This window comes from Stenella coeruleoalba (genome assembly GCF_951394435.1).
Source record: "Stenella coeruleoalba genome assembly, chromosome: X".
Taxonomy (NCBI): Eukaryota; Metazoa; Chordata; class Mammalia; order Artiodactyla; family Delphinidae; genus Stenella; species Stenella coeruleoalba.
Window position 1 is genome coordinate 73,510,851 of NC_137152.1, and position 15,313 is coordinate 73,526,163.

Genomic DNA, 15,313 nt, shown 5'->3' on the forward strand with positions numbered 1-15,313 from the left:
TATTGCAACCTATTGAAAATTTGAGTTTGTGCACAAATGGAAATTCTGCTTCTTGTTTTAACTTCTACAGGGCTGGAGTGTATAAAGTAACTTACCATTACTTGTGGCTCAAACAATTTTAGTTGTCATCAGAGTGACTTTACTGCAGTATAAATTTTGCATATAAGCACTCTTTTACCTTACAATTTTAGGTTGATTTATCAAACGTTATCAAGTTTTCAACAAAAACTAATTGCCAGAGTGATTCAGCATTCAATAATAGTGGTCAAGGGTACTTCTCATTCAGCAAAATTTCCGTCTTGGCTCTGAGCTCAAAAATAAACCTTTGCCACTTATAAGCCATCCAACTGCTTGTATGGTAAGGCAAGTCAGGATATTCAACTTGCAATTTTGACAAAAGTTCACAGAATGACAATGGTTCCATTAGCAATAGCGAATGAAGTTCACTATTGAGACTCCTAGTTCAATAACACATGATAGACTCAAATATTTTGCACAAAGTACCTGCTGATGTATAATACAATAAACAGCCATAGGTTTTGAACACCTTATGTTTTCCAAAGCATTGTATATTTGTCCAGCTAAACTTTTTTTCTGTGCAACATATATTTCACTCACCATTAGTTGTAACACACCTTAACAGATCCCACATCAGGTTTTACTGAATTAGTGTTTTGTCAAATTCTTTGAAAATATTCTTACCTGTTCTGTTCCACACAGACAATTCATTCATAGAGGCTAATTTTTCAGTCTCTTCAAACTTGGTATTGCTTCCTCAAGCAAGTAACAGCAATTAAGCATTGTTGGTAACATCTGTTAACTCACAAAGGAAAAACACTCCATACCATTCTCCCTTTTTTAAAAAAAAATTACCGTTGCTGTTGCTCTCAATGTCCTCAACTTTTTGAGTAACTGTACTTGGTGAAACGCTAATAGTCTTAAGTTTGTTTTCTCTAGATGTATTTCTTTGCTTGCTGTAAGCAAACCCTGTTTAATAACTCACCATCAGTGAGTAGTTCTCTCTGCTTGGCTAACAAATTAGCTTTTCAGAAACTTACTTTTGTCACTCATTTTCATTTATTTTTGTGATGAAATTCTGCTATGATGAGACCTTTCATTTTAATTTTCGAGTTCTTCTAACTGTTGCTTTCCTGTGAGTTGGAATATTGTGATGAGTGCTTAGTCTGTAATATTAACGTGTATTGCATTCTTTTTGTCACAGGTATGGTGTCATTGCAGAATAAACACAATTTGCCATTTAAATGATAACAAAATAATTCTTGCTCAACTGGGCCTTAAAAATGTGATGTTCCACATCTGACTGTCTCTCTTTTTTTTTTAAATTTTATTTTATTATTTTATTTTTTGCTGCATTGGGTCTACGCTGCTGTGCGAGGACTTTCTCTAGTTGCGGCAAGCATGGGCTACTCTTTGTTGCAGTGCATGGGCTTCTCACTGCGGTAACTTCTCCTGCTGCAGGGCACGGGCTCTAGGCACGCGGGCTTCAGTAGTTGTGGCATGCGGGCTCCAGAGCGCAGGCTCAGCAGCTGTGGCACATGGATCCAGGTGCTCTGCGGCACGTGGGATCCTCCCGGACCAGGGATTGAACCCGTGTCCCCTGCATTGGCAGGTGGATTCTTAACCACTGCTCCACCAGGGAAGCCCTAACTGTCTCTTCTTTTTTTTTTTTTTTTTTTTGCGGTACACGGGCCTCTCACTGCTGTAGCCTCTCCCGTTGCGGAGCACAGGCTCCGGGCGTGCAGGCTCAGCAGCCATGGCTCACGGGCCCAGCCGCTCCGTGGCATGTGGGATCTTCCCGGACCGGGGCACGAACCCGTGTCCCCTGCATCGGCAGGCAGACTCTCACCCACTGTGCCACCAGGGAAGCCCCTCTTCTTTTCTTGATTTGACATAATGGGCATGCAGGAATAATAAAAATATAAAAAATAAACTGTCATGGTAAGGCAATAGGAATGGGGCACTTAAAACTGTGTGGGAGGAAAAATAATTTTTCCTCCACCCTTTCAGATTCTTGGCTGAGACCCTCCCCCCAACCTCATAATAAAAGACAGATTAACAGGAGAAAAACGAACAAGTTTAATACCATGTATCCCTCCTGTATATGTGAGAGATACCCAGGAAATCTGAGTAACTATCTGAAATTGCCCAAGCCATCACCTTAAATACCATCTTCAGATAAAGGCAAAAGAAGATGTTGGGGGCAGGGGAGCCAGTTATGGGAGGCTATGAGGAAAAGCACAATAATCAAGGGTAAGATTGTTGTGCAGATTTAAGTCTGTTGCCTACTTCACTGAAAAATGTTTTAGAGATTTAGTCATCCTTCACTTCCTGGTACAGAGAGGGAGACACACTTACAAATGGAGATTTCCCTTATAAATGTAAATATCCTTTACAAAAGGGTAACTTTTCTTGGTTTTCAGAGCTTTTCTTATGTCTGCTGTTTCATAAAAATAATCAGCCTAAAATAATCCTTATGCCAGAAATATTTTGGGGTGGCAAATATGCTCTCCTTCAAAACCCTGTCAAGTAATAATTACATAACTCTAATTGGTAGTACACCAAACATCAGTATGAAGTCTTGAGAGTGTGACATAAGGTCTCTGTCACTGTTACTCTGTTCTGCTATTATAGCCCATGAGATTCCAACAGTCACTGAACTTGGTTTTCTTAGCTTCCTTGAAAAATTTCTCCCTTGGCTAGATAAAAGGATAACTTTTTAACCAAACCCTTTCCCCCATATACTAAAATCACATACATAGAAATGTGTAGAGTATACATTCAATATTTTTTAAAACAGAGAATATACTCTCTGTCCTGAAGAAAATAAAATGGATATAGACATCATTTTTTCAAAATCTTGATAATTATTCTGGGTTGGTATGCTAGTATCTCTATATTGGTTCATAAGCTTTTTGGCATTTATAACAACTGTTAAATATCTTTATATGATAGATAGCAAATTTGTGATGTGGTGGCATGCACAGGATAGATTTTAATTTCAGACACTGTAAATTTGCAAATACAAGCTGTTGAAGCCATTGAGTTGTAAAAGTATTGGACTGAAAGTCTCTCCAACTTAAATTTCAGCCATTTAAATGTTTTAAACTGCCCTCCACAATTGCACTCAAATGTTTAATGGAACTCTTAAATGTAACACTGGGTTATAAGCTCCATCGGAAAAGGAATTTCTTTTTTTTTTTTTTTTGTCTCTTGTTTATTCCCAGTACCTAGAGGTGTGCCTATCACATTGTAAGTCCTCAATAACTACAATGTCTAGAAAGAGATATTTACCCAGGCACTATTTTACTTACCTGTGTTTGATGCATGTGTGCATTGTACTATGTTTTCCACATTTAACAAACAAAAATACTTCTATTTTGTTCCCCTTGTAAAGCCAATGAAGGAGGTTATACGATCTCGCACACCCATGAAAGAGACAACTACTGTGGAAATCTGGACTCATCCCCAACCACAGGTATGAAAGGAAACACTTGATATTTCCCTTTACTTGATTTTTATGAATGTATAAAAACCATTCTTTTTTAAATTTTTATTTTTTTTTATTTTTAACATTTTTATTGGAATATAATTGCTTTACAATGGTGTGTTAGTTTCTGCTTTATAACAAAGTGAATCAGTTATACATATACATATGCTCCCACACCTCTTCCCTCTTGCATCTCCCTCCCTCCCACCCTCCATATCCCACCTCTCTAGGTGGTCCCAAACCACCGAGCTCATCTCCCTGTGCTATGTGGCTGCTTCCCACTAGCTATCTATTTTACGTTTGGTAGTGTATATATGTCCATGCTACTCTCTCACTTTGTCCCAGCTTACTCTTCCCCCTCCCCATATGCTCAAGTCCATTCTCTAGTAGGTCTGTGTCTTTATTCCTGTGTTACCCCTAGGTTCTTCATGACCTTTTTTTCTTTTCCTTAGATTCCATATATATGTGTTAGCATATGGTATTTGTTTTTCTCTTTCTGAATTACATCACTCAGTATGACAGACTCTAGGTCAATCCACCTCACTACAAATATCTCAATTTCATTTCTTTTTATGGCTGAGTAATATTCCATTGTATATATGTGCCACATCTTCTTTATCCATTCATCCGATGAAGGGCACTAAGGTTGCTTCCATGTCCTGGCTATTGTAAATAGAGCTGCAATGAACATTTTGGTACATGACTCTTCTTGAATTATGGTTTTCTCAGGGTATATGCCCAGTAGTGGGATTGCTGGGTCGTATGGTAGTTCTATTTTTAGTTTTTTTAAGGAACGTCCATACTCTTCTCCATAGTGGCTATATCAATTTACATTCCCACCAACAGTGCAAGAGTGTTCCCTTTTCTCCACACCCTCTCCAGCATTTATTGTTTCTAGATTTTTTGATGATGGCCAATCTGACCAGTGTGAGATGATATCTCATTATAGTTTTGATTTGCATTTCTCTAATGATTAATGATGTTGAGCATTCTTTCATTTCTTTGTTGGCAATCTGTATATCTTCATTGGAGAAATGTCTATTTAGGTCTTCTGCCCATTTTTGGATTGGGTTGTTTGTTTTTTCGCTATTGAACTACATGAGCTGCTTGTAAATCTTGGAGATTAATCCTTTTTTGCTTCAAATGCAAAATATTTTCTCCCATTCTGAGGGTTGTCTTTTGGTCTTGTTTATGGTTTCCTTTGCTGTGCAAAAGTTTTGAAGTTTCATTAGGTCCCATTTGTTTATTTTTGTTTTTATTTCCATTTCTCTAGGAGGTGGGTCAAAAAGGATCTTGCTGTAATTTATGTCATAGAGTGTTCTGCCTATGTTTTCCTCTAAGAGTTTGATAGTTTCTGGCCTTACATTTAGGTCTTTAATCCATTCTGAGTTTATTTTTGTGTATGGTGTTAGGGAGTGTTCTAAGTTCATACTTTTACATGTACCTGTCCAGTTTTCCCAGCACCACTTATCGAAGAGGCTGTCTTTTCTCCACTGTATATTCTTGCCTCCTTTATCAAAGATAAGGTGACCTGATATATGTGTGTGGATATCTCTCTGGGCTTTCTATCCTGTTCCATTGATCTATCTTTCTGTTTTTGTGCCAGTACAATACTGTCTTGATTACTGTAGCTTTGTAGTATAGTCTGAAGTCAGGGAGCCTGCTTCCTCCAGCTCCACTTTTCGTTCTCAAGATTGCTTTGGCTATTCGGGGTCTTTTGTGTTTCCATACAAATTGTGAATTTTTTTCTAGTTCTGTGAAAAATACCAGTGCTAGTTTGATAGAGATTGCATTGAATCTGTAGATTGCTTTGGGTAGTAGAGTCATTTTCACAATGTTGATTCTTCCAATCCAAGAACATGGTATATCTCTCCATCTATTTATATCATCTTTAATTTCTTTCATCAGTGTCTTATAATTTTCTGCATACAGGTCTTTTGTCTCCTTACGTAGGTTTATTCCTAGATATTTTATTCTTTTTGTTGCAATGGTAAATGGGAGTGTTTCCTTAATTTCACTTTCAGATTTTTCATCATTAGTGTATAGGAATGCAAGAGATTTCTGTGCATTAATTTTGTATCCTGCTACTTTATCAAATTCATTCATTAGCTCTAGTAGTTTTCTGGTAGCATCTTTATGATTCTCTATGTATAGTATCATGTCATCTGCAAACAGTGACAGCTTTACTTTTTCTTTTCTGATTTGGATTTGTTTTATTTCTTTTTCTTCTCTGATTGCTGTAGTTAAAACTTCCAAAACTATGTTGAATAAGAGTGGTGAGAGTAGGCAACCTTGTCTCATTCCTGATCTTAGTGGAAATGGTTTCAGTTTTTCACCATTGAGGACGAAGTTGGCTGTGGGTTTGTCATATATGGCCTTTATTATGTTGAGGAAAGTTTTTCTATGCCTACTTTCTGCAGGGTTTTATCGTAAATGGGTGCTGAATTTTGTCGAAAGCTTTCTCTTCCTCTATTGAGATGATCATATGGTTTTTCTCTTTCAATTTGTTAATATGGTGTATCATGTTGATTGATTTGCGTATATTGAAAAATCCTTGCCTTCCTGGGATAAACCCCACTTGATCATGGTGTATGATCCTTTTAATGTGCTGTTGGATTCTGTTTGCTAGTATTTTGTTGAGGATTTTTGCATCTATGTTCATCAGTGATATTGGCCTGTAATTTTCTTTCTTTGTGACATCGTAGTCTGGTTTAGGTATCAGGTGATGGTGGCCTCATAGAATGAGTTTGGGAGTGTTCCTCCCTCTGCTATATTTTGGAAGAGTTAAAAAACATTCTTAAGATGTATTTCTCAATATGTATTCCATGAAGTTTCTTTAGGTGATTTTATGCTTGACTCTAGTGTGAAAATATGACAGTAAATACGTATTTCTTCCTAGTGTAGTTTGATAATAATATTGGAGGTAGTTTATTTTTTGCATAAGGTAAAAGTATTCTTCAAAATGCCTCTTCTAAATGGTTATCTATTCCACTGATGTTTGTCTAATCATGAGGTCGTGGAGTGAAAAAAAATTGAGAACTGCTGTTTTACAATATGACTTAAATTTAAGGTTTAGCATAATATAGGACAATTTGATTTTACGCTAATCAGGCAAATTTTAGTAAGACCTCCCTGAAAGAAACCAGTTTGAATTTTAAAGGAAATTATGTTATAAAGTATTCTTAAAGAATCCACTTTTTCTCATTTCAATCAGGACAGCTCAAAATGTGACTAACAAATCCAACCTAATTTGTTTTCTTCAGAGGCCATAAGGGGAATTTAAAAATGAAGTGAGGAGACCAATCTAAACATTTGTTGGCCATTTATTTTTCTGTGGCTGGTTTACTTACTGTTTTCCATAACATAGAGGTCCTGAATTTGACCCCTTGGGTGCCACGTTAATAACCAGAAATTATCGGCTATCCAGTTATTTTCAAATGTCATTTATTTGTTACAAAGGATATAAATTTTAAAAATGTAGATACATAAATGCATGTCTAGAGTATTAGAAAAACAACCCAAATGGAGTGAGAAGAGAATCACATTGCTTATCCTTTGTTATTTGACGAGTGCTTCTGAAATTCATGGAAATCATGTGTTCTATAATAATAACATCCTACAATATTTTACAGTGTTAATTTATGCTCTTTAGGAAGAGTTACATAATTAATACATGCCCTGTGGAAAGAAATGGTTAATTAAATAAAGGTTCATTGCAACCCAGGAGCTGTCCAAATTGTGACTAGCTTTAAATTACTCAAGTCCGAATTCACGAAGTTTTGCCAAATTTCAAACTGACTTTCTGGTCTTGCACCTCTGATTCAGTCTCAAGAAAATTGGTGAGGATGTAGAATACACGATGATAGAATCCACATCTATATCCTTGATTAAGAGGCTATACAGTCTTCAGAATAGCTGTTTTGAGGAAAAGTACACAATTTTAAAATGTGTACTTTAAGGTCCGATTTGAACTACTAATGTGACAAGAGATAGGACTAGGATAAATAGTTAGATGACAGATGAAATTAGACATTGTTATAGCACTGTTCCTCTATGAATAAGACATTGCTCTATGAGCAATATTTTTTACCTAGCCAGTTACTCCTGGTTGTATTCTACTAAAAGGAGTGCAATATAAGTAATTCTACTAATTTCTTGCTGATTACTGATTCTCTTGTTTGTTTACGAACTTAAAATCTTGTTGGAGACACAATTATTTCTTTTTTAAAAACATTTTTATTGGAGTATAATTGCTTTACAATGTTGTGTTAGTTTCTGCTGTATAACAAAGTGGATCAGCTATATGTATACATATATCCCCATATCCCCTCCCTCTTGCGTCTCCCTCCCACCCTCCCTGCCCCACCCCTCTAGGTGGTCACAAAGCACTGAACTGGTTTCCCTGTAGTGGGTTCATTTTGCTTGAGGTTCTTTTATTAGGTAAATCTTTTAGATATCTGAGAGCCTTGATTGTCCTTACTGCCTGAGACTTCAATTGAAATTTAAGATGTGTCATAGAGTGGTGGATTGCACTGCATAGAATTATCATGAATATGATACAGATAGGGACTTTCCAACCTTGTTTTTGGTAAACATTGTGCTTGCCTCTGAAAAATTTAAAGAAAATATGTGTTTTATGAATAAACTTTTATGGTTCCTTATATTTAGCAAGATATTCAATACTCATTTGTTGGATTTCGAAAGCAACAATCTAAAAATAGAAACTACTGAAACTAGAGTGTAACCTGACAATTAAATTATTTCTATTCCTCCATTGAAATCTTTAAACTCTTTGATTATCCCTCCCTCTACCATTCAGATGACAATTAAAGTCATGATACAGATGGTGACTTGGAGGGTTTATTTCTTTTAAATGAGCAAATACTACAATGGTGTCCCATAAAGCAGAATGGTTCTTAGCTGTAAAAGCCAACTGTTCAACTAATTAAAGTAACTTGTGAACCATGAAATAGGTCAACTTATTCTTTGACCAAAGAAAATCAAAATGAAAGTGTCCATTTCCTTACAAGAAATACCCTTGTAAGTCCATTTCCTTTAGCGGTTTTCTTAGAATCTTTAGAAAATATGTGTACAACTGGGGTGCATGTCTTGAAGTTCCAAGTTAGATTTTTTAAAATTAACGTGATTTTTAAATAACATTGGAAAAGGAATCAAATCACGCATAGCAGCTTTTCAATGTGAGGTGGACAGCAATGGGGTCATAAACATTCACTGTAGCTAACGTCCTAGCATCTGTGTAGTATTAGGGGAAATAGAGAGCTACTCGGAAATGGCTGTTGACCAGCTTTTCACATGCTGTTTACATATGCCAGTTCATGTGAAATTCTTATTTTTTGGTAATGCAGCATTCTATAATAACTCGATCTTTTCCCCTTGCATAATAAATTCTCCGCCCCCAATCACCTTCCCTGCCTTTGATTCTTAGTAATTACAATGCTCTGTATGCTAGCAAGTCTAAAACTGAATAACATTCTGTCAAAATCTTGAAACAAAATAAAACTAGTATATCTGGGGGGAGTCTTTCTGTGACTTTCTATGACTTTCAATTACAATGGCCTTGTTTGTGAAACAATTCTGAAGACAGTCTGATTATGAATATAGACATTAACTTGGCTGCCACTGTACTTCATTAAATCCAGATGTATTGTGATCATGACTTATATTCATTGAGAAATAAATAGCTTAGGACAGTAGTATCAGGCAACTGCTATAGAATATATGAGTGGAGAATGGACCCACTGCTTGACATTAACTCCCCAAACCTTAACACCCACAGCTAGTGACTTATGTCTCCTACAAAGAACACAGTTCACCTCTGGCACAGAAAGTAAATGAAATAGTGCAAACACTATGAAGGGATACAAGAGAAATAAGAAATGTAGAGCAAATTTTTACTTTGGAAAGATGACAGAAGTCATATGTGGCAATGGAATTTATTTCTTTTATTTAACAAAACCTATATAAACTTACTACATATCAGGTGGTCTTTTAAGCAATTAAAACATTAACTCATTGAATTCTTATTACAAACTTATAACTATTATTAAACCTATTATTGTTATCATTAACCCTATTTTGTAGATGAGGAAGTTGGGGCACCAAGAGATGATGGCAAGTACCAAAGACAGGATGCAGACTCCCTGGGTCTGGCTCTAAAGCTCATCTTTGTAACAACTGCTTAATAATTTCTCACCACGAATGAACAGCAATAATGGAAGGTGGTCCCTGGGACAAGAAATATTTTAAAAGGAGTCTCTTTCTAGTGTTAAACTAACATAATTTTCTATTCAGCTAGAACACCTGCTTGTATTTGCGTATGATAAAGGAAGATGACCTTGTTATGATGCTGGAATGAAAATAAAAGAACAATAAGACGTGTGGATCATAAAGAATATGAGGTTTAAAAGTAATCAGAAAAATGCAATTTGTAGACATATTAAATACAGTGATAATCCTTAATGAAAATCTTTCTGCAGGATGAGAAATGCTAATTAACAGTAATAGAATGTGTGAGAATTCCCGTGGTTTTAAAGAATTACCTTGTAATCTTGGAATAGTGGCTAACAGGATCACTAATTCGATATGTTAACAGTAAAGTCATTTGATGAAGGAATTGCTACACTAATCTTATATTTTACCACAGCATGGTTAGGAAATCCACAGGGCTTTCTTTGGCAAATCAGTTTTCGTAAAGTAAAACCAGCTCTTACAGTTCCTTCCTATTCTAAATGGCCTACAACTACTGATAGAATAAGCTGCACGGTATTATTGTTTTTTTGTTTTGAAATAGAACTCCAAAGGAAAGTTTAGATGTTCACGATAAGGGTCAACACTAGTGTCTTTGCTTCTCTTGCAAGGAAAAAAAAAAGATAATTCAAGAAAACTGCCTTCCTAGACTGTGAATAATTAAATCATGAAATGTTAGACTACACTTAGGCAGCATTTTGTTTTGATTTCAATATGTGTCTACTCAGTGGGGCCACTTGTAATGTTTCTTCATTAGCAGCAAAAGTATCTTGAAAAAAATTCATTGGGGTCATGAAACCACAAAACATTTTCCAAGGTGCACATACCATTAACTTCCGTTAGTTGCCAGCCTCGGTTTCACATCAGATGATATTTTTGATAATGCTTTTAAGATATACACTTATTTAAAAAATTTTTTTTGAACTACACACTTCATAATTCATGTTTTCCTCAAAGATCAAAGCACTTATCTTTTGGCTGGAAATTCAAGATGTGTTTTTTTTCTTGTTATGATTTCTTCATGTTGTAGAGAAAAGTATATGTTCTATGAGAATGTAAGCTAATGATCATGCAAGAATCTGAGATCAGAATTTTTCCAAAGCTTAATCTGGGAATTTTTAAGAGTTATTTTCATCTTCTAGGATTATTTTGTGGAAGGCCTTAAAATGCTAAGCCAACTTTAGAGGTAAGTCTTGACACAATAGGAAGCCTCATTTAAAAAGAAATCAACATGCCTTGATGTGACATTATATATAACGTTTATTTTCAGACATATGGAAACTACTCAACATTGTTCTCCGACCAGACTCCTAAGATTTAGCCTTTGTCCTTGACCTTTAGTGGTGTGAGTACTTTACTTTCAGTCATTAATGACTTTTATTTTTAAGTGACTACTAAAAGCATCATGCTAGGTGCTCCACAGTAATTATTTCCTTTTCTTCAGTCTCTACAGCAGTTTTGTTGAGGTGTAGCTATAATATCTGCTTTTCTTAGTTGAGGAAACTGGGGCTCAGAGAGGTGGAATAATGCGCCTAAGTTTGCACAGCTAGCGAGTGTTAGGGGGATTCAAACTTTAATGTTCTGATTCTAAAGTCCATGATTCTTCCCCAACTGCACACTGCCTCCCATTCTTATTATATTCACAGAGAATGTCTCTTCAGTGAACATGCATCCTACATGTGACCTGACATCCCTCTGATTCCATGGCTTATGTGTGAATCTCAGCAGCATAGCAGATTTGTGCCATGTTCACAGATAAAAGGCTTGTGAGCACCCACAGCAGATGAATACACACTGCAACAGATGGGGACCATTCTTCTGGAGCTCTTAGACTACAAAATATTGGCAACCAGTTTTGAAATGAAATTGCTAACTATGATGTTAATATCCACTTGTTATTAAGCTTTAAAGTAGAAAATAAATATAGACCTTAAATATCATTAGGTACAATAGTAATTCATAGGAATAAAAATAGGTCTCAATTTTCAAAACATAAGGAAGAAATCAAGGATGAACCTACTTTTACTATATTAATCATTTCTTTACATGGAATCTGGATTATGAGTTGTCAGCCTGCACATGAGTCCTCTAGCAATGCCTAGCACACAAGCAAAATAAATTGTATTTGTAATCACAGATGAAACCTTTTTGATGACACTGAAATCAAAGTGCTAAAAGCTCATCACTTGGTTTATCTATCATGTGGGCTCACGAATAAAGCATGTTGGGAATTAAAAGTAGGCCACATGAGGGAGGAATAAACATCAAATTAGGTAGGGCTAGAGTTGGGGGCACCGTTCAGGGTAAGGGTACAATCCTCACAGGAAAACTGTCAGCAAGCAAATTAGAATTCCCAAGGGGAAATATGATAAATTTGGACTAACTTTCAGAAACCAAAGGTCCTGAACTAGTGGGAGGGGTTCTGTAGAAAAGATATTTAAACAGTGCTGATAATCATGGTCAGGCAACCATATTATTGGGTTCTCTTTGTAGTAAGACTCCAGCCAATGGCTCTCCCATTAACTATGTGTGAAGCCTGGGGCCAGTGACAAAGTATTTGAATTTGTTTCCACATCTGTAATATGAGGATATTTATATCATTCTTATAGAATTGCTATGAGAGTTAACACAATATATTCTAAGGCAAGCACCCAATAGATGTTCAATATGCAGATATCCAATTCTTTTTTATTTTTTTCCAATCCCATCTAAAAATTAGAAAGTAAAACAAGAAGCTGGGGAAAATTCCAGGCATATGAGCTGGGCGAGTGAAACTGCCATTAACAAACATAGACATTCAGGTTTCCATGGCCTACCCTAGCACACCACACTCTGCACTTAGGTAGTGAAATGACTGGGCATCTTAAAATACTCCCAGATATGGTGCAGATCATTTCAAGCCCAAGGTAGAGTTGGCATTCACCTCCTACAGTTAAGTGGGCTGACAATCTTCAGAAGTATATATAAAGGAAAAGTAGATAATTGCCAGAGACATCGTATGTCCATGTCTTTTCATTTTGATAGGAGATACCTTAAAGGAAAAAAATTCCAGTTGATTTAATTTTATATATCAGTTTCTCAGATCAGCATGAAATTATATGCTTAAAATACTTCCTTTTGGCTAATCTAAAACTAATATAAGCAAATTAAAGTAAAGAAATTCTCTTGGAGGAAACACTGCTGAGTTTGCTCGGATTCATAGTAACAAGTGTATAAGGTCCCTAAGTTACTTTGATACCTGCTGATATAATCTAGAGCTAAGTTAAAAATTAGTAAAAACAAAAGTAAACTTTATCAAAATCTCATCCATAGGTCTATTCTATGACCTAATCATTAGACCAATTGTTGATTTCCAGCATAAATGTGATGTAAACCATTACCCTCATTACATATATATATATATATATATATGTATATTTTAAAGGAATATATAATGGCAGGGAGTTCCTTAATGTGATGTGGAAGTATTTCACCTCATGATTTTGGCAGATAACAATATGAATAGTAAATCTGTCATCCCAGGCCTTGTTTGTGTACAATTCATTCTGTCTCACATGCAACAATGTCAAATTGCTCCATTTAACGTTAGTGCCTGAATGAATGTCAGGGAAACAATGCTAGAGCAATTTAGCAGTTTGCATGCCTCTGACACTAAAGATTTTCCTTTTTGTTTTGTTTGTTTTCTGTTTTCTTTGACTTTGCAGTAGGTAGTCCTTCTCCCCTGCTGTTATTTCCTGCTGCTAATTCCTATTAACATACATTGCAGAACATCCTGACCCCTCTGCAGTTGTCAGCCGTTCTCTATGATATAGAGCTCTTTTTTGTTAACTAAAGTTATTGAAAAATGAGTAGGGCAATAGAAGACTTTGTGCTCATATTGAAACTCTCATCAGGTTTCTACCAAAAATCTTTGATTAGATTTGAGTTACCTTAGAAAGAATTCATCAGTGAGTTTCCAAATATATTTCATCTACATATTCTTTACGATAAGGCTGCAAAAACACATCACCTGAATTACTGCTGTAAAACTCCATCTCCTCTCCCTTCTCCTAGATTTCTCCTATCTGTCTATTCTCGAAGACCTACCATATTTTTCATCCTAAATTCCAATACTGATTGGAAGGTCCATATGGAGGGTCCTACTTTAAAAATCTTCAGATGTCTCCCATTACTTATAGAAAGAAGTTTAGTTACAGTCACAGGTTTCCATGTTTTGGCCCACACTCTCTGGTCTTTCTACACTTTTCTTTCTGGCTCATTGCTCAATGCCTACCTTAAGTTCCAATCAAACTATACTCTTTACTCTTCCTTCAGTTTTCTTATTCTTCCCTACCTATTTATTTGTATCTATTTCTCCCCTTCCAAACAATGCTTCTCCCTTATCTCCTCCTGTGCTTAACCATTCGCATAGTACTCATCTTTTAAGGTGCCACGTGAAATACTTTTCCATCCACCCAACTGGCTATTAGCTCTTCATTCTCTGAGCTCCCATAGCACTGTGTATGTACCTCTCAAGGCTTCTTATCACACACAGAATTACATTTCAAATATTTGTGCCCATGTCTTATTCTCCCATTTAAATGTTAGTTCTTTGAGAGCAGGGATGGTTTTCAACTCATGACTCCATACCTAGTATAGTATCTTGAATTCAGTAATAGTTTTCCGGTGTGAGGCAAAACATTCTTCTCTCCCCTAAGCACTGGTATTCACCTACACTTTTTTTGAAGAGGCAATATATCATGTTGGATAAGAATTTGCACTTTGGAATCAAGTCTGGGTTTAAATACCAGCATTGCCACTGACTGGTTATGTAATCTTTGCCAAACTATTTAATAGCTCAGAGTTTTATTTTCATCATTTGTCATGACAACACTAATACATCCCTTTTATCAGGAATTGATCTAGTTTATATACATAACCTGTATAAAGTACTTAGTACAATACCTGGCACACAGTAAATATTCAATCAATGTTAATTAAATTATATATTAATATATATTTAATCTTTATATATGTATGTATGTATATATGTGCTTCACCTATTGAACAACAGGCCACAAATCAATGTTTTATAATGTAATGCAGCTTTGTTTATTTCTTTATCCATTTATTCTCAAAAAGTCCATGCTGCTCTCTCTTTCAACCTGTGTCATCTCACAGCGAGGTTTCCATTTTTGTTTTAAAGTCTCTAAAGAGGAAAATTACTTAGCCTCTAAAATCACTAATTCATTAAACTCTGCCCTTCTTTGGCAAGGGTTCAAATGGTAGGACTTAATAGAACAAGAGACCCAAGAAGCAAAGCTGACTGTTTCACTTTCTATCCATCGTCACTGCTGCTCTTCAGAATTCCATCAGTGTTCTTGGTACGTGAGGCTAAATCTGAAACATGATCAAATGAACTCTGCCGCTAGGAGACCTCAATAATTGACATCCTAATTAAAGCTACATTTGAAAAATCAACTATAAGTAATTTGCTCAATACTATCAACTGTTCTCTTAAAATACTCCATAAAATAATTTTGAGGGTGGATTATTTCT

The 15,313-nt window shown here is 35.8% G+C and overlaps 1 protein-coding gene across 8 annotated transcripts in view; it reads left to right on the forward strand.

Moving 5' to 3' along the window:
• Positions 1 to 15,313, forward strand: part of PCDH11X (protocadherin 11 X-linked) — a gene marked incomplete at both ends in the record, with an annotated part of 692,182 nt that overhangs the window by 310,251 nt on the left and 366,618 nt on the right. For 6 of the 8 annotated variants that reach the window (XM_079909949.1, XM_079909954.1, XM_079909950.1 and 3 more), the window contains one exon: positions 3,416 to 3,496. The exons of the other annotated variants lie outside the window; for them this stretch is intronic. In XM_079909949.1, coding sequence (XP_079766075.1) covers positions 3,416 to 3,496 — 81 coding nt within the window. The remainder of the gene's footprint in view (positions 1 to 3,415; positions 3,497 to 15,313) is intronic. 8 annotated transcript variants of the gene reach the window in all.